General features: G+C 37.8%; 1 protein-coding gene across 1 annotated transcript; it reads left to right on the top strand.

Moving 5' to 3' along the window:
* The first annotated feature begins 2,841 nt into the window (after window positions 1-2,841).
* Window positions 2,842-15,387, top strand: PDK4 (pyruvate dehydrogenase kinase 4). Its single transcript, XM_049894037.1, has 11 exons — window positions 2,842-3,207; window positions 4,215-4,356; window positions 5,726-5,797; window positions 6,556-6,740; window positions 6,907-6,993; window positions 7,416-7,493; window positions 9,044-9,120; window positions 10,891-10,989; window positions 11,189-11,299; window positions 11,609-11,722; window positions 13,034-15,387. Exons 1-11 carry the CDS (start codon window positions 3,078-3,080, stop codon window positions 13,175-13,177), a joined length of 1,239 nt encoding a protein of 412 aa, XP_049749994.1. The 5' UTR covers window positions 2,842-3,077; the 3' UTR covers window positions 13,178-15,387.
* The last annotated feature ends 4,444 nt before the right edge of the window (window positions 15,388-19,831 follow it).

The following is a 19,831-nucleotide window of genomic DNA, read 5'->3' as shown; positions in this document are numbered from 1 at the left end:
TATTCCCAAATAATTTTTCTTGCTTCACCTCTGTCTCACTGGATCACCTCTAAGATCTGTGGTCAGTCTAAGAATAGAAGTGCCACTCTCTTTTCACGTCACTCTCTAATTATGGTAATACTGAGAATCTTGGCCAACTGGGTAAACAACTTGACCTGCCCATTCCAGGCCAGCTACCATAAACATTGCCAATTATAACAAGAGTTCCCAACATAGAGAAATGACATAAAAGAATGCAATGCACTGTGATAGTAACCTGATAAACATTATTAGATGGGATACCATGGAGACAAAAGTTTGGTGACTTCAGTTCACATTTAGCCCTTAGTCATCTCTGTGAACATCATACGACTTCACCTGATCTTTAATCATCCCACAATAGGGTAGTAGGGCCAGGTAAGCCAGGCCAAGCACTCAATGGACTATGGAAATGGGGCTTTCCTGTATTAGATTTACCTGCAATGAATAATTGCCATTGTCTTTCCTCTGCAGATTAAACAGGATAATTCTTTGTAGTATATACTTTTGCCTGTTTCAGATCCCAAACACATGTTTGGAAAAGCAAATATGACTACTGAATGTAGCTGAATCCATGCACTTTATAACTGGTCCCATGTTTCCACTAGTTTGAGATAAATTCTTGAGCTAATTTTGTCCGGCTTCACCTAAGGGCAGTTGCTGGAATCTTTTCTTTCACCCCAGCGTCATCCCTCAAGGTCTCTAAGAACCCAAGCCCCACCCTCAGTGTTGGAGGATACGAATGTCGAGTGTCTTCCAGGGGCTGTTTTTGATAGGTCTGAGCAAATATTGGGACACAGAGGGAAGTCACAAATCCTGGATGATCTATAGGCAATGTATAGACACCAAAAAAACAAGAAAGAAAAGAAAAACAGTTGTCAAGTCAATTCCAACTCATGGCGACCCCATATGTGTCAGAGTAGAACTGTGCACCATAGGTTTTCAGAGGCAGTGATCTTTCAGAATTAGATAGGCAAGCCTTTCTTCTGAGGCACCTCAGGATGGATTCCAACCTCCAACCTTTTGGTTAGTAGTTGAGTGCTTAACCATTTGTACCACCCAGACAGGGAGGAAAATAGGGGCAATTTAACAAGGGAGAAAATAGTTGAAGAGCTAATACAGTACCTCCATACAGGCCACACATGTGATAGAGGTTCTGCCAGCACTAGATGAGCTCCCCAATAACAATGATGGGTTTGAGAGATGCAAAACCTGGTGCTTATTAGACATCCGAGTGGAGAAGTTGAACATAAGAGTCTAGTTCTCAAGGAAAAGTTTGTGCTAGAGAGAGATTTTAAGTCATTAGTCCTGTGACCACGTGAGATCACCTAGGGAAAAGGGGCAGAGAGTGACAATAGAGCTTGGATTACCCACGCCTCCCAGAGTCCCCAATCACCTGCAAACACAGAGGAAAGAGGCCAAAAGAGATCTCCTGTAGGAAGTTACCATTTTACTACAGCATTAGTTCCCATTCCATTGCATTTGTAATCAACTGCCTTACTCCCAGATGCCCCAAGAACTGTGGCTCTATTCCCTAGTTTCTTTGGTGTGTGTGTGTGTGTGTTGGGGAAGAGGGGCAGTTTAGTAAGGGACTTTTATAATAGGCTATGGTACAATGGCTAAGTGCTCAACTACTAACTGAAAGGCTGGAAGTTTGAATCCACCCAGAGGCACCTGGGAAGAAAGGCCTGGAGATCTCCTTTTGAAATATCACAGCCTTTGAAAACCGTGTGAAGTTCTACTCTGAAATACATGGGGTGGTCAAGAGTTGGAATCCACTCCAGGCATTTTTTTTTAAGTGTTTTAACCAGTGTGTTAATTTTATAAATAATGAGTAGCAGGATAGGAATCACAAAGAAGCATCAGACATGGTCCCTACCCTGATTTCCTTGGAGTAGGAGGGGACGCAGGGAGGGAAAATATAGATCATAAATGCTACCATATTTAAGAGGAATTATATAGGGTTTTATATATTAAAATATAATAGGAAAGGGGAGAGATGATCAGGGAAGATCTCTGGAAGCAGATCTCTGTGTGTGCTGACATTTAAGGACAGAATGGAATGTCCTAGGTAAATTCCTGGATTAAAGGCATTTCCTACAGAACGAGCAAATTCGGGGGAAAAAGGTGAGCCAAACCGACAAGGTGATCCCCTTTTTATTTGTTTTTAATTACTAAAATTAAATCTAATGGAGAGGATGCGTTACTGGACATAAACAAAGCGATTGTTTTTTTTAATTGCCACAGCAAAACGTACAGCTCCTCAAGTCTCAGCAAACGGAGCTTCCTGTTCTTGCAGTGTGCTGTTTGTTCCCAGAGAGACGCTCAGACAACTCTAAGGCTGTTACTCTCTTCGTCACCCAATGGCAAAGAAGCCCATGCTTTTGCACGCAGCCGATTGGCTACTGTAAAGTCCCGCTCTGCGCACGAACCAATGAGCACCCGGAGTCCAAGCCAACCCGGAGTCCAGATACTTGGAAATAGTTTCTGGTCAGGAATGCATGACATTGAGAGCGAGCCTCGGACTTGTAAACAAGGACGAGCCCGGGCGGGCCCCGGCCCAAGCGACCAGGGACCCTGTCCCAAGCCACTGATCTGGAGCGCACGTCTCTCCGCTCGTCGGTTCAGCGTCCTCCAGCCTGGCCTCGCCCCACCCGGGCTCCTCCTAGCCCCAGGGACGGGTGCCAGGCCACTCCTCGCGGACCAGGGGCGGGGCCCAAAGTTCTTTCTCTGAACTGATTGGCGCGGCCCCAAGTTTAGCACTTGTTTCCAAGTTCCAGTGACTCCGCCCCGTAGGGATGGGAGGGAGAGTGCCGGGAGACACATAAAACCGGGGCAGAGGCCCCGGGTGGCCAGACGCGAACTTGAGGCTCAAGCAACTGTACCTCGAGAACGACCGACTGCCCGACACTTCTAACCCACAGCACTCTCCAACCCCAGCCCGGGTCGGGGTGGTGAGCCCGCCAGCGCACCTGCCCTCCCCACACCTGGGTTTTGCTCAGGGCAGCCTTCGCTCCTCAGCCTAGCCCCAGCCCCTGCCAGGCCCGGTGGGCATCACAATGAAGGCGGCCCGATTCGTGATGCGCAGCGCCAGCTCGCTGAGCGGCGCTGGCCTGGTCCCCCGCGAGGTCGAGCATTTCTCGCGCTACAGCCCGTCCCCGCTGTCCATGAAGCAGCTGCTGGACTTTGGTGAGCGGGGCGCAGGATCCGGGCGGGGGCCCTGGGGCTAGAGAGCTGCCTTAACTTTCAGCCCTGGATAGAAAGGGCTGGACTTGGGGGAAGGTGGGAGAAGAGGGTTGGGGTGTGTGTGTGTGTGTGTGTGTGTGTTGGTGGGGTCTTTGCTGAAGTAACTGCGGTTCGCTTTGCGATTGAGCCCCGGAACCTCGACGCTAACGCACCTTGCCCTTTCCTAGAATTGGCTTCTTTTTGACAATTTGTGTCTATACCTGAAGGCCACCTGCAGCCCCGCTGATGCCTGATATTTTGGGCTTATTTTTCTTCTTTCTGTCCAGAGCTTCCAGTCAAAATAGTTTTTGCTCTCAGTCACCATTTAACAATGGACTGGAAACTTTATCCTCTCCTTAACAGCATAGTACTTCTTGGAGATGATATATATATAATACTATAAAGTAAAAAAAGTAGCCTACAATTAATTGAGATTTTATCCTTAGGCGCCCTCCATCCCTCCATAGAATACATCCTGGATTCCTAACAGATTTTTTGGTCTGTTTACCATTATGGTTTTCCATATATTTACATCACTGTGGACACACTTGCTGCTGTAATCTCATAAGGAAAGTTTCCAGGGTTTAAAGGTGCTATTATTTATTACTAGTCTGGAAACATCACAACCCCCACCCCACGTTTTTACCTCCCCACTCCTATTTCATGTCATATAAAGGAATTTGTGTTGTTGACATTACACTCTTTTATGAATGTAAGAGCTATAGAATATTTTGACTTCTTGGAAGTGAACCTTCAAAAAGAGAAAACAATAATTTGCTTATTCTGGCCCCTTAAAAAAAAAAAGAAATAAAAAGACAGTGAAGATCCTGCTTCTCAATTATCTGCAAACAGTAACCCAACTGAGGGCAAAATATAATTGTGTGTGTTCATTATTCAGTAGTTAATACTTTTCGCATGTATCACTTAGCCATACTTTCTTCTAAAAAGTAAATAAATATCATTTGTCACAGGTTCAGAAAATGCATGTGAAAGAACTTCTTTTGTATTTTTGCGGCAAGAATTACCTGTGAGGCTAGCCAATATCCTGAAGGAAATTGATATCCTCCCTGATCGATTAGTAAATACCTCTTCAGTGCAATTGGTTAAAAGTTGGTAAGTGGTAAACCATTCTGAAGCAGTCTCTAGTTTTAAGACAGTTACCTGATCATGACTTCTTATAATACATTACCATCATAATTGGAAAACAGGTGATCCAAACGGTAAATACTTTTAAAAAACATAAAGAATTTTTTATTAATTTATGGTCAGTTATCATAATGAGCTCGGCTGCTAACCAAAATGTCTGCAGTTTGAATCCACCAGCTGCTTCTTGGAAACTTTTTGGAGCAGCTCTACTCTGTCCTATAGGGTCACTATGAGTCAGAATTGACTCGATGGCAATGGGTTTTTTTTTTTTTCCAATAAGGACAGCTACAAAGCTATAAACAAATATTTTTACCCTGAAAAAAAAACTCATTTTTGCAACATTATTTTTACTTTCAGAAGAAATACAAAAATATGCCATATGCAATTTTAATTTTATAAAGAATAGAAGACAGAATTTGGTATTGCAAAAGGAATCTGTTGCCTAACAGTGAATGACTACTATTTAGGGAAGGCCTAATCTTCATTACTTAAACAAAGTGATTCACAGACTGGGCTCTGGGTTAAAATCCTGGCTCAGCCACTTTCTAGTTGTGGGACCCTTGGCAACTGTCTTAAATGCTCTGTGCCACAATTCCCCCATCTCTTATTGAGGAGAATAAAGTATATGCTTCAAAGGGATGTTTGAGTGTAATCAAATAAGGTAATTCGTGAAAAGAGCACTTAGAACAAACAGTACCTGGCACAGAGCTGGGACTTAGTCAGCGTCAATTATTATCATCTCATTTTACAAATAAGGACGCTGAGATTGAGAGAGGGTAGCTAAACCCAAAGGAGCAGGTTTTCAGAGAACAGAGCCAGGATATACACTACAGAATCCCAACAAGAGCCTCACCCTCATCCACTGACTACATAGCTTTTTGTTCATTGATTGAAGAAATGTATGTATTATATACCCTTAAAACAATTGCTGTCAGAAACGTATATCCAACTGTAGTATTTATTGGTGCTTTTAGGACTTCTGCTCCACTACAAATGAAAACAGTAGGAGCAACTAACTAAAGAAGCCTTTGAAAAAAAGTGATTTCCAAATGTTTTTGCTGTAGGAAATGTAAGGCATTTGCCAAGCAAAAAATTCAGAAAACTGAATACTGACCTGGAAGAGTTAAAGAAATATAAATTTTAAGTTAGCAAGTTGAGGGTTAAAGGTTGTAGCTTTCTTTTTTTAACATACTGTTTTCCAAACATGCTGGAGGAAATTTGTAATTTTAAACCTAACGCTTCCTTTCTCGTTTCAAAGTATATGAAAAAGGCATTTTCAGCCATTTGTATCTGACTACTCCATTTTAAAACTGAAAGCACGCTTGTTGCTTTACAGGTATATCCAGAGCCTGATGGACCTGGTGGAATTCCATGAGAAAAGCCCAGAGGACCAGAAAGCATTATCAGAGTAAGCAAGCTGTATGCATTGGAATAAGTGTTTAAAACTTTGATGATTTCCAAACATACTCCTAAGATTTTAGAACCAATTAAGGAAGTTTAAATCCTGAAAAATAAATTATGACCCACTTCAAGATAACAGGTTTTGGCTTTCTGGTTTTTTGGAAGCGGTGAAGGCATAAGGCATTGAAAATGGTGCTGAGTATGAACAAGTGTAGCGGACTTGATTTTTTATTTGAGGAACTCTCTTTTTACTATGAATTCAGCCATATGATTAAATTTGCAAGAGGGTTTACTACTATCTGATATTAATTCTTTTCAGTATTATTGGAGACAAAACATTTTCTTTCAAAGCAATTCAAAGTTTCTACTTACCTAAATAAGAATCTTTTCTAAATCTGACAAGACATTTTGATATTTTTTTCAGGATGGTGTTCAAGCGTTAATTTCAATATTAATTTTATTTTTAAAGAGAAGTCTTACTAACATTTAATGAACACCTATAATGAATGCTTCCATTATACAGCTAGATTATTTTTGCACATAAGCTAGAGGCAAAAAACAAACAAAAAAAACCAAAAAATCTGTGTATGAAACTGTCTACTATAGTGGAATAACCTATAGTAAAAACGCTAATAAAGCTTTACCCTAATATTTTATCATTTGATTTGTTACTTGAAAGAGCTTTAGCCTTTTTGAAGTAATTTAAGGCATATAAGTGAATGAAACTTATTTGATCTTTCACTAACTGTAAACGTTATGGCTTAGTTTTGTAGATACACTCGTCAAAGTTCGAAATAGACACCATAATGTAGTCCCTACAATGGCACAAGGGATCATAGAGTATAAAGATGCCTGTACTGTTGACCCAGTCACCAACCAAAATCTTCAATATTTCTTGGATCGATTTTACATGAACCGAATTTCTACGCGTATGCTGATGAACCAACACAGTAAGTTCACTCACTTTGATCATCCATCATACGTAGAGATGGGTATAGATTACAAACTGTACTATAACTAGATGTTTCACTAATTGGTGGGTCACGTTCTTTCAGGAGTTCTAATAATTACTATCCTGATTTTTATAACAATGTTTCTTATTTTTGTTTTTAACAGTTCTTATATTTAGTGACTCACAGACTGGGAACCCAACCCACATTGGAAGCATTGATCCAAACTGTGATGTGGTAGCAGTGGTCCAAGGTAGTGTCAAGATTTTTGTGTTTCCCTTATTGAAAATGTACAATATATGATAGATGTGTCTATCGTTCATGTGACTCTGTTAATGAATTTAAATTTTTATAGATACTATCATAAAATTCTTTGCTTTTGAGAGTCAGGAGTTTAAACATTCATTTATAATATTATAAAAGATCCAAACATCAGTGGTTAATGTGTCATATTCTTATATATTGTATTTGATTTCTGAAGTGCACGTATTCCTATTGCTATTAGATACTATGTTAAATTTTTCTTCAAGTAAAATGTTACAAAGGCATTTTTTTTCTATACATACTCTAGTGAATATTTTAGATTAAGTGTAGTGTATCACACCAAAGACCATTTGAGAATTTTACTTGGATTAAATTCATTTCAGTGTAATGAAAAACAAATTTCTATTCTAGATGCCTTTGAGTGTTCAAGGATGCTTTGTGATCAGTACTATTTAACATCTCCAGAATTAAAGCTCACACAAGTGAATGGTAAGCTATAAATAAAATGTATTTTAACCTAGACAAAATTCAATATTCTCTCAGTAGGATTGCTTTTTATAAATACGAAGTAACTTCAGTGTTCCTTTTTTCCCTTGGGAACTTGTCTAGAATTTGTACACTTTTTTTTTTTTTTTAATGTTTGAAGCCAAAGTTCTTTTTAACACTCTGCACTGGGAAGCTCTGCGTATATTCATTTGCTAATGATGATTCAAAAAGAATGGTTTCAACAAATAATTTGTGATTTAGAGTAGCAACTAGGTTTCAATATCTTAGATCAAAGAAAGATTGCTTACTAATTCAAAGTGCCTACAAAATATGGGGAAATGAGGAGGCCAGAAGTAGAGGGGCTTGACTGATGAACAGTGGAGTCCCCCTTGTAAAGAAGCTACTCATAAGACCTAGAAAGAATAAAGGCCTTTAGATTGTACTGTGAGTGTATGCCACTATTTTGGAAGCAGAACAAATGTCAGAATTTCAACCGTAGGTTACTCGAAAAGACAAAGTCTTCCTACATTGACGAAAGTGATTACGTGATTAATTCATGGCATTATTTTTACCTGAATCCGTTTTGTTCTAAAAGACAGTTGCATCTCAAAACTACATAATTTACTTATATTTGAATAACCTTCTCCTTTTCATTCAAAGTAAACATCTTTTCCAACTAATTTATGCAGGAACAATGTTTGTTAGTGGTCAGAATTAAAATCAAGTAGTTCAAATTAAGCGAGTAGCCTAACACATAGATTGTGATATGCAAATAATAAGTGAATGGTAAACTAGAAGCAGAAGTACGAGTAGAGATTGAAAAATATCTCTGAGCATAAAAAGAGTTGTTGCATAACACTTGTATATCAACTGTTTGAGAAAATAAAGAAGGATTTGTGCTAGACCTTATGTTTTCTGAATTCAAACTTTCCCAAGGCCTGGGACACAGAAGAATAATACTTTTATTTTTCTTTTCAAACAGTATTATGAGGTTTTTGTGTCTCTGTTTTCTCTAGCCTCTTGGTAAAATTTAAACATATTTCACATAGAACATTTAACGTTCCATTGGTATAACTGTTGAGAATAATAGGATGTGTTATTTGTATTGGCAGTATGAAAATTATAAAAAAGAAAAAAACATTAACTTAAATTTTGTACTATAAACATGGTAATTTGTTTTTCTTTTCTATTGAAATGCATACAAGTTTAACTTTGGGATTGCCCAGTACAAAAATATTATAAATAGGAAAAACCAATGTAATCTAATTTATAGTACCTTGTTTCACACTTCGTCTTACTTTATACATTTGCAGAGAAATGCAAACATTAATCATAGAGCAATAGGTAGTAACTGTAATAAAAATGTAATAGCATTTTGAAAATAACCCCATGGTGTTCACTGTTTAAGTGGGAAGCCTCCAGTATAGGATTTTGGGGTGGGGAGGATGGGAAATATTCCAGTACTATTTGAGTTTAAAGTATCAGTCAAACATATAGAGAGATTTATTTTGAAACATTTGTTTCCCAATTCTAAATGAGTTTTATTTTTCTAGGAAAATTTCCTGGCCAACCAATTCAGATTGTGTATGTTCCTTCTCACCTTCATCATATGCTCTTTGAACTATTCAAGGTATAAGACTCCCCAAAAATCACAATGTTGTCTTTAAACAGATGCTCACTGATTATATTTTTATTTCCTGTATCATTCCCACTAAACAGGAGCCTTAGAGCCTTCTCCTAAGCATGCTTTTGTGCTCCTAAGAGAAAGAAGCACAATTAATGTTTGAAAGGGTACTTGCAGCTCATTGCCGCATCAATAAGTATTTGTGAATGTACAATATGATTCATAGTATCTCAGTGCTTTAGAGCTGAGAAGATGTTCTTGTTATTTGTCCAGGTGTCCAACAAAGCCCTAGTCATTCATACACTCATTAATGAAGGTCATAGGATGAATGCTTCAGTGCATGAGGCCTTGTTACCTCCACTCCCACAGGCTGGTCCACTTCCAAACCCAGAGACTTATCCAGAATTAGTGTCCGTGTCACGGCCCTATTCTGAATCTCGAATATACTCAGAGGTCAACCATTTCCTTCAGTGATCTCCTTTAAAGTGCATCTGATTCACCTGGGGATTTTGTTAAAATGGAGACTCTGATTCAGTAGGCCTGTGGGGGTGGGGGTGCAGGGCTGAGATTTGGTATTTCTAATAAGCCGACAGATGATGTTGCTGGTCCACAGTCCACACTTTCTGTAGCAAGGCTGTGAGGCAGTGCTTCTCCAACTTTAGTGTGCATTAGATGCACCTGGAGGGCTTGTTAAAACACAAATTTTTGAGTGTTACCCCCAGAGATTTTGACTCAGTAGGTCTGAGAATTTGCAGTTCTCACAAGCTCTCAAGTGACGCTAAGAATACTGGCCTGGGGTAGCCAGGCTCCACGAATCAAATCCTCTGATGAGTTCTAAGACCAAACGCAAACCCTGAGCTTACACTAAAGAGTAGAAAACCAACTGAAGCTTTGCCATGCTTCTGACGAGTCGTTTGGACTGGGGGCAAATTAGTCCAAGAACCCCTAATTCTGATATAATTCTTTCTGGAATTTAATATTTCCTAACTTATTCTAATATTGGTGCAGTGAGGCATTGCTTGTACTACAAACTTCTGATCTATTTTATTTCACATCAGCTGAAGACTGGAACCTAGTATTATATAGAAAACAAAAAGCAGATAACCTATCAGAAGAAAGTTAGGGAGCAAAATAGGTTAAATAAACCAAGACTTTATTTGTATGAGATTCATCCAGTTGGCTGAAAACTTGTATTAGTTTCTTCCGTGATAGTTTTCTTTGATTTATTTTTAAGTTAAATAATGCAATTCATAGTTATTTTGCCATTATTGATAAAAGTTAAGATAATAATCAAATGCAAAATGAAATTTAATTTAGAATTGTTTACTGTCCTTTTAAATGGTAATAGCCTTTTCCCAGCAAATTTTATAAAAGTTAACAAATTAGTTCAGTAATTCACTGTTCATTTGTTATGTAATAGCCTTTGGTGCTTGAATGTAAGATGTAATGGAAAGGCAGAAAAGGGAGAGCTAGGAAATAACACTATAAAAACCAATTCCTTCATTTAAATTACACTTACAAATAAGAATCTGACAGCTAGCAGAATTGTTTTTTCATTAGACGTTACTCCCACGAGCCACATTACATGGTAAGTGAATATTTTTCCTTACACATTCTACATGACACATTCATAAATGGCTATTTACAAAGCTATTTTACTACTATTATATAGGAACTTTAAATTACCCTTTGTGCTGCTTTTATTTAAACATAAAAAAAAAATTATTGTCCCTCATTCTTCTGCCACTGAATTCTCTATGGTTTTGTTTTCTGTAGAATGCAATGAGAGCAACAGTTGAACACCAGGAAAACTGGCCTTCCCTCACACCAATTGAGGTGGTTGTTGTCTTGGGAAAAGAAGACCTTACAATTAAGGTAACCATTTTCTGTTTTTCTTTTATGCCTCTCTTGAGATGAGTAAAAAACATCAGTAATAATATAGATCTCTGCTTTTGGCAATAGGTCAAAGTCATGTATACCAGTGACTTTTAAATGAAGAAAGGATATTGTTATATACACAAGTGCACATTTTTTTTTTTATGTGTAGCTCTGATGCCTTGTTTATTTGTTCAAGATTTCAGACAGAGGAGGTGGTGTGCCCCTGAGAATCACTGACCGCCTTTTCAGTTATACATACTCCACTGCACCAACACCCGTGGTGGATAATTCCCGGAATGCTCCTTTGGTAAGACCAATTCAGTGGCTAAGTTCATCCCAGCCACATAAGGCTGACAAGGGATTACATAAACAGGGATTACAAGGAAATAGGCAAATAAATCAGTTTAGGTAAATTAGATGTGGAATATATGAGAAGGAACGATAAAGCAAACTAAAAATGGTGAATCCAATCCACAAAAGGTACCTGATAGGAAGCAAAAGATATTTATCTAGGTTCTAGGACAACAGTGTCAGTGAGGATAATAAATCTTTACTACATTTTATATTCCAATGACCACATATACTTCTTTACCAATAACTAATTTTTCCTTTCTAGGCTGGTTTTGGTTATGGCTTGCCAATTTCTCGTCTTTATGCCAAGTATTTTCAAGGAGATCTGAATCTCTACTCTTTGTCAGGATATGGAACAGATGCTATCATCTACTTAAAGGTATCCTTTGAATTCAATATAAAAATAATGCTTCTAAAAAACCGCTCTTTTAATAGCTCTAAGTTCTATGGTCCATAGTGAATTCCCCAAACTGGGTTAAGGAAAATAAGGACCACAAGTCATTCTATTTTCTGTTGGATGTGTGTAGGTATACTACTTAATATGGTTACTTGCCAAAGAGGAAGCTGAAACAGATTACCTGCCTTGGGTGAAGCAAAACTGTTTCCCAAAAAGCAAGTTACCAAAGTTTTAGAGTGAAGACATCCGCATGTAAACTTTTTAAAGCAACTCCTTTTGGCATCTGTGAGAATAGCTGCATTTTTGTGTTACTTGAACTTGTGGGGAAATATATGCTAATAATGTTCCAGTCTAGAAAACAATGCATATCAAGAATTTCAAAACCTTAAGCTGACCTTACTAGGAAAACAGGGAAAAGAAAACTGACTACTCGCAAACTGTCAGTGGGATGCCAGGCATTTCCTGTCTAAACTTTAAGACTTGGTACATGTTTTTTCTATTTCTTATAAAGCCTCAATTTATCTGTTAAGGTGACTGTCCTGATTCTGTTAATCACTTGCCAGCTATTTCAACTGTAAATACATTTGCAAATTTTAGCAACAAAAACATGGAGCTTCCAGGCTCCCATTTTGTACATTGAAATTATTTGCCAAATAGCCTTTGACCATCTGGATTAATTAATGCATTTATTTGTAAATAAGCAGTCTTCAAACTGTTGGGAAAAGAGCCTTTTTATAGATTAATAGTATCAGGACAGGCTTCTCACTTTATCATAGATACAGAGGCTTTGCCAGGAAAGAATAGCTTTGCTATTCAACTCTGTCCCATCAGCAGTATCTAAACAAGGGAGATGTGTAAAAATGATAAATTTTATCATTTATAATTGGATACTTAATGATTTCAGCCTCTATCCCAACCCACCCAGTGCCGTCGAGTCGATTCCGACTCATAGCGACCCTATAGGACAGAGTAGAAGCGCCCCATAGAGTTTCCAAGGAGCACCTGGCGGATTTGAACTGCCGACCGTTTGGTTAGCAGCTGTAGCACTTAACCACTATGCCACCAGGGTTTCCTCAGCCTCTATAGGGTGGCGCTAATATTTATTTTTAAATTTTGTTTTATATAGTGTCTAGCACACTGTTCTGGTATCTCTTATTACTAAATCAATTGAAAGAATGCCTTTGAACATTTTAATACTTACCTCTTCATTTATTTTATGTCATCACATCAAATACAAATTATGGCATGAATAATTTCTTTGGTCTGATTTTTTTTTCCCCCACCTTCTTTCAGGCTTTATCTTCCGAGTCTATAGAAAAACTCCCAGTTTTTAACAGGTCAGCCTATAAACATTACCAGATGAGTACAGAGGCTGATGACTGGTGTATCCCTAGTAAGGAACCAAAGAACCTAGCGAAGGCAAAAGTCGCTGTGTGAAGAAGGACATCCAGGACACTTTAAGGGATCAAAGTGCTTCTACGCCAGTGCAGCTTTCTGAACTTTTATGTGTCAACTCGTGTTTCCTCAAAAACAAACAACAGCAACAGAAACTCCTTGATCAAAAGACTGATTGAGGAGGAGTGAGGCTTGTTTCTGTGACACAGGAGAACATAGTGCATGACTGGAAGAATTAACAGAAGGCCAACTCTTCATTTTACCTCACTTAAAATAACTCATGAGATTCTACCAAATCCTGAAGAAGAAATAGCCCTCAGATTCCCATCTCTTTACCTAAGACTGAGAAAGGGAATGAATGCGGAGACATGTGTTAACAGCTTCACTATACTGAGATTTTGAACCTATTGATGTCATAAGATACTGGTATTTCTTGAATATCATGCGTCAATATATCAGTGTTTTCCTGCCATTCAATATCTAAAGGCTTAGTTTACACTATGTGATTAGAAATGTATATAAATGTACCTTTTCTATATATTTATGTGCCCTAGGGAGAAGAGGTTGGTGACTAAAATAACATCCACTTTGAATGAGCCAGAAAGAATACAAATGTCTCATTCAGAGTTGCAGTGGGGGCATTGGGGATATGCAAAAACTCAGAAGAAAGCCTTTTCTGATAAATACAGTTCCTTTATTATGCTGCCTTTTGTATTCACACTTCAAAGCGAATACTTTTTGACAGGTGCCTAGTCTTGGATGAATTTTAAATTATGCACTGAATTCAGGATGTTGATGGTTGAAGGGGGAGAAGAATTGCCAAAATGATAGCACCAGTGTCTCATCTTTTTTTGTTTTTAAATGAAACAGTAGGTTGGAAAAAACAGTGTTAGGTAAAGAAATCATATATTCACAACCTAACTTCACAGGAAGAGCTGTGGTCTACCCTGTGGTGGTAGTAATCCAGGGGCATCTATTTTCTAGGCTTAAAAAAGAGGTATTTTTGATATATATGATTATGTTCTGTATACTCCATATCACCACCATGTCTGTAAAAAAAAAAAAAGCACTTCTAGTAGTCAAATGTCTCAAGAACATTAGAATTTAAGTAGTTCTTGAAGCACTTTTAACAAATAACCTGGAAGAAAGAGTTCTCATGCCAGGGTGCATTCACTTGGGAATCATTGAGACTGAGAGCTAATGAATGAAAGCTGTAATGCATATGGCACATTGGGGGGATTAAAGGTATATAATATACAGGTTAGAGTCTTGGTGGTACAATGGTTAGGAGATCAGCTGCTAACCAAGAGTTCAGCAGTTCGAATCCACCAGCCACTCCTTGGAAACCCTATGGGGCAGTTCTACTCTGTCCCGTAGGGTTGCTATGAGTCAGAATCACCTCAGTGGCAATGCATTTAATATATAGGTTGACAGGCCAGTAATGAAGAGCACTCTTAAAGAAGGAGTAAAAAACAGGAAGGAAGACAGTAAGGGAGGAAAGCAGTAGGCAGGCATTTTGACATTTTCCCCACAAATTAATTTCAATAAATGATCCATATTCTCATGGATAAATTATTGGCAAGAGGATGAATTGTTGGTGTCTTTCAAAAACAGTATGCCTTCTTTAAATGTCTTACTCTTTTAAGATGGCAGGCTTTTCTGAGACAATAAGCTCATCTGTGTCAAATAAATGTTTAAACTGGAATATAGAAAGAAGTAGGATTTTCTGCACCGTAAAATAATCAGTACCATTTATATGTTGAATTTAACATTTTTGTTTAATTTTGTGGCAGCCTGGTAGTGTGGTAATTGTAGTAGCAGTGGAAGCCTCAGACCGTTTGCTGTGAATTTTGGATGTTATCATCAGTGACTTTCATGATCTTGGGACACTGGCTTGCACATTTATTGATGACACAAAATTTTGATTTGACTTTTCAGTTTTTTACTGAAATCTTAAGTAAATGTTTTTGCATGTGAATACTTGTATTTACTAAAGATTTAAAGCAGTTGATTAATTAACCCAGACACTGAATTATCTGTAAAACATGAGAGAGAAAAAGAGACGTTAGTCTCTCAGTAGCATCAACTGTGTAAGTGGAGTTCTATAAAATAAAAATATTCCATGTTGATATTAGCAAAATCTATGTAAAAGCATTAGAATTCCAGTGGGTGGATACAGGAATGTTCGTGTCCCCTTAAATTATTAATGTAAAATTGTGTTTTTGTCTTTAGGCTATGTACAGGAAAAAATGTGATAATTTTTATAATAAATTTTTTATTATAATAATACAGTTTTTAAAAGTTATTTTCTTAAATTCCTGATCAGGATTCAGAAGAACTTGAAATTTTCTTCATTTTACATTCAAGTCTAATTTTTTCAACATATTTGATAGAGCCCTTTAAAGGTATTGAAAGGAATTTAACATCAAAAATTTTGAACAAAAGATAAGTCCTGTATGGCAATCCAGAAATTTCTGATTATCCTTTGCTTTCGTTTGTAGACGGCAAAAACACGTACTGCGATGTGCATTAACAACATCTAACACACGTGTTCAGTGATCATTTTTGGAATACATATGTTCACTTCATTCTTTGTAAATTCACTTTGAAGTTTCACTTAGTGTCTGTGCTTAATACCAAATATAGTAGAGTCCCAAAATAATTAGGTAATTTAGGTTCCCAAACCACTTTTGGATTACATATCTGAACAGCTATCTAAATAATATAGAAATGGGGTAGAAATTACTTGTGTCATATGTTATCTTTCTGTCTTTAGACTCTGTCTTTACTAACTTAAGCCTATTTAATGTTTAGACGACATCCTTTGCCCACCTCCATAGTATTCTTACTGGCAAGACTCCACAAGACTTCGCAAATAATACCCTCCCTTTACTTGAATGCCTTCATTTCCTCTGCTTCTGCCAGGGAAGCAGTACACTGTCTTTGTGCTCATGCACGCACACACACACACACAGAGAATTTGGCTATACAGTTCCTTGGATTAAGCTTCTTCAGAGGTAGGGAGTTTGTGTGCTCCACAAGGCTCAGAACCTCCATCTATGATTTCATAATAGCTACAAGACTTGGCATTCCATGACCCTCCATCTATGCACAAATACATACAATTTTACTCAAGGTGATGAGTGTACACTGTACTAATTTTCAAGCCAACAATGTACTAATTTTCAAGCCAACAAAGTGGGTCACATTTTCACCGAAATTGTCTCTATACCATTTCTCCAAAATTTCAAATTTGGCTAGAAATAAGAGCATTTGACATCAGCTACCATGACATGTGCAAAGAGAGAGCCCATTGAGAGCTAGTAGCTTTGCCACTGATCTTGATCATTTCTTTACTCTCCCACCATACTTTCAGCAACTGTACTTAACAATTAGATGTATACAAAAATTCCATGTCCTGAAAATGTACATGGAATCTCTTCAACACTTTTGTACCTCCTGATGGAACTGTTACGGGGCTCCTAATATAAATTTCACAGGAGCTTATATAGGAAGCCTCTGGGCCCTCTCCACGAACACCTAGAATGGAAGAAATGTATCTCCGTTAACATTCTACCTATACATCTCTTTTTCAGATTCATTACTTTTTAACTTATATCACAGTTACTTAGGTACTTGATAAACACTCACCGAATAAATACATGAATGAACATATGAATAAACAATTTTTCCTAGCACAGCCTTCCCGCATTTAAGGGTAGGTTGGAACTCTGGGTTAAATAATTGTACATCAAATTTTGTAAGATTTCATGTTTTAATTGGTACTCAAGAGTTGTACAATACTGCAGAGTCTCTATGTTTCAAAACCAGTTCAATTGCTACTGACCTTTGTTTAATGTCACCCTCATTTGGTGTCCTTTGATCTTTGGAAAGGATCACATATTTCATAAGCAATTAAATAATGGGTTCAAGTTATCACCACTAAGAAAATTTCTTGAGCAAATGAGTTGAAATTTCAGATTTTATTTAAGGAATCTTCCTTTTTGTTAACCTTGGATTCAAATGAAAACATTACCATCCATATTTCATGGCTCCTTAATGGAAAGGAGCAACTGTCTCTTAATGGGATTTTTCAGTTCCCACACAAATGCAAATAAACATTAAAAGCCACTCAAAGCCAACAGAAATGTCAATAGCCTTGAAAACATGTTAAATCTATTAAGTGATGTGGAAGTGCTGTAAGCGGTCTCAGCGATAACTCCAGCAACAAAATAAAGTTCATCAACAAATTATGAATCATCATTTTCATCTTTCACTGCTACTTATTAATGTAATGAAAACCTGGTTGTCAAATAATGCAATATAGCTAGGGATTACTTATTAGCATACTGCTTGCCTTAAATGTAAAAGGCTGCATTATGTCTATGACAAATAATCTACCGAATGGGACAGTCTTGAGCTTTTTACCAATTCAATTAAAACTGTGCCCTTTAATGTGTTTCTAGCCCAAAAGTGTACATTGACATTTGGAAGGATTGCCCTTAATTCTATCTCTTTCCTTTAAATTCATTTTTAATAATGGCAAAATATGTTTAAAATGATAAATTTTTTATTCAAAAATGAAAATAATAATGTGAAGGACAAAAATAAAACCTTATGGCAAGTTCTTGGCAATTCCCTTATTTGGCTCCTTGTTTTCTCTTCTATCTATACAAGGAGATTGGTACAGACACTCAAGAATGACACTTCCAGTTCTAAAATGTTTGAATCTATATTTTCTAATAACTCTTTACCAAATACCCTGCCTCCAGTGTCTCTTGCTTTCAGTCCAGATTAATTGCACAACTGCACCAGATTAATTCTCCTGAACAAACCTTCTCATAATATCACTGCCAAGCTCAAAATCCCTTGTTGGCTTCCCATTGTCTAAGAATCTGGTATTTAGATGTTTTTACAACCCAACCAAGGAGCCCTGGTGGCACAGTGTTTAGGTGCTCAGCTGCTAACTGAAAAGTTCAGTGGTTCAAACCCACTAGCCTCTCTGTGGGAAAAAGATGTGTGGTAGTCTGCTTCCTTAAAGATTACAGTCTTGGAAACCCTATGGGGCAGTTCTACTATGTCCTATGCTATGAGTAGCTACATCCTATGCTATGGGTCGGAATCAACTCTATGGCAATGGGACAATCCAACCTATATAACCAACCTTACAACTTGTATCTTCCATCACTGAACCGTTTAGTATGTTTCTTCAAAACATGGGACAAACACATTTCCTTTTGCTCATTGTAAATATACCTGTCTGAAATGCCCTTCCATGCCTCTGTTTTTGTAAGTGTTGCTCAAACTTCTAAGATCAGTTCGAGTTCCATCTCCACTGGACTGGGCACTCCAATCTACAGTGCCCTCTTCCCCAACCTTCTCTAAACTCTTACATAGTCTGGATCATGTTGGTACTTATCACATAATTCTTAAGGCTTCTAGTTAAATGCTATAAAACCCAGAAATCCAAACAGGTTGTGAGTTCCCTGCAGTTTGGGACGATGACAATATCTATGTAAACCATGACAATGAGCCTATCTGGGGTATGTTGCTGTAGTTAGCTGTTATCATGTCAGCCCCCAACTCATGGTGACCCTAATCACAACGAAATGAAACATGGCCCTGTCCTGTGCCATCCCCATGATCGGTCATGGATTAGACAATGTTCCATTGTAATTCATAGGTTTTTATTGACTGATTTTTCAAAAGTAGGTTGTCAGGCCTTTCTTCTTAGTCTGTCTTCGTGTGAAAGCTCTTCTGAAACCTGTTCAGCATTATAGTAACACACAACACACACTGTCTCATGTATAGTATACATCAAAAAATATTTCTTGATTTGTATGTTTTTGATAAGTTGGAAAGACAGGAAAGCAGCAGACCAATTCCTAGTTGAGCAGATTATTCTATTGATCTAAAACAAAGCCACATATCTTAATATTTTTAATAGTCCTTATCATTTCTTCTCCGCCTGAGAGGCATCAATGTTTATTTGCAGATGGGTCATGGCTATAATATAGCTACACAACTAACTTAAACTTTTTATTTCAGACTTAAAATTAGGTCTCTGCCTTCCAGGTTTTCACTGGCTAATTCTTTTCAGAAGTAGACTACCGGATCCTTGTTCCTTCTTTCTTGGAAGAGGTACAACCAGATTGCTCCTTAGAAGCAAGGACGGCGAGACTACGTCTTAGATACTTTGGACATGTTGTCAGGAGAGATCAGTCCCTGGAGAAGGACATCATGCTTGGTAAAGTAGAGGGTCAGTAAAAAAGAGGAAGACCCTCAAGGAGATGGATTGAGGCAGTAGCTGGAACAATGGGCTCAAGCATAAAAATTGTGGGTATGGTGCAGGACCGGGCAGTGTTTCCTTCTGTAGTACATAGGATCACTACGCATTGGAACCCACTTGAGGGCACCTAAACAACAACAACTGCCCTCCAGGAGCTTAAAGTCCCATTGAAGAGTTGAAGGGTCAAAACATAAACATGTGAGAGGTGAAATCATAACCAAAGTTTTAAATAATAACTAAAATCGACAATCGAGGGGATGCCATAAGAACTAATATGCATAACTAGGTAAATGCACTATCATTAATTGCTATAGAAATTAAAAGAAGGAAAGGTGATTTCAAGCTAAAGTGACTAGGCTACAGAGAGGACAATTGATATGGAGGAAGCAGAAAGAAGATCGTTGGAG

The sequence above is a fragment of the Elephas maximus genome, chromosome 8 (genome assembly GCF_024166365.1).
Source record: "Elephas maximus indicus isolate mEleMax1 chromosome 8, mEleMax1 primary haplotype, whole genome shotgun sequence".
NCBI lineage: Eukaryota > Metazoa > Chordata > Mammalia > Proboscidea > Elephantidae > Elephas > Elephas maximus.
The sequence above is the reverse complement of the archived record's forward strand: the minus strand, read 5'-3'. Positions and strand labels throughout refer to the sequence as shown.

What these genes read in the sequence shown, in the direction of transcription:
- PDK4 (XM_049894037.1), top strand. Translation starts at nt 3,078, where the DNA reads ATGAAGGCGGCCCGATTCGTGATGCGCAGCGCCAGCTCGCTGAGCGGC. An exon ending in GACCAGAAAGCATTATCAGA is followed by an intron (nt 5,798 to 6,555) that starts GTAAGCAAGCTG and finishes GTTATGGCTTAG; the next exon opens with TTTTGTAGATACACTCGTCA. An exon ending in TATGCTGATGAACCAACACA is followed by an intron (nt 6,741 to 6,906) that starts GTAAGTTCACTC and finishes TGTTTTTAACAG; the next exon opens with TTCTTATATTTAGTGACTCA.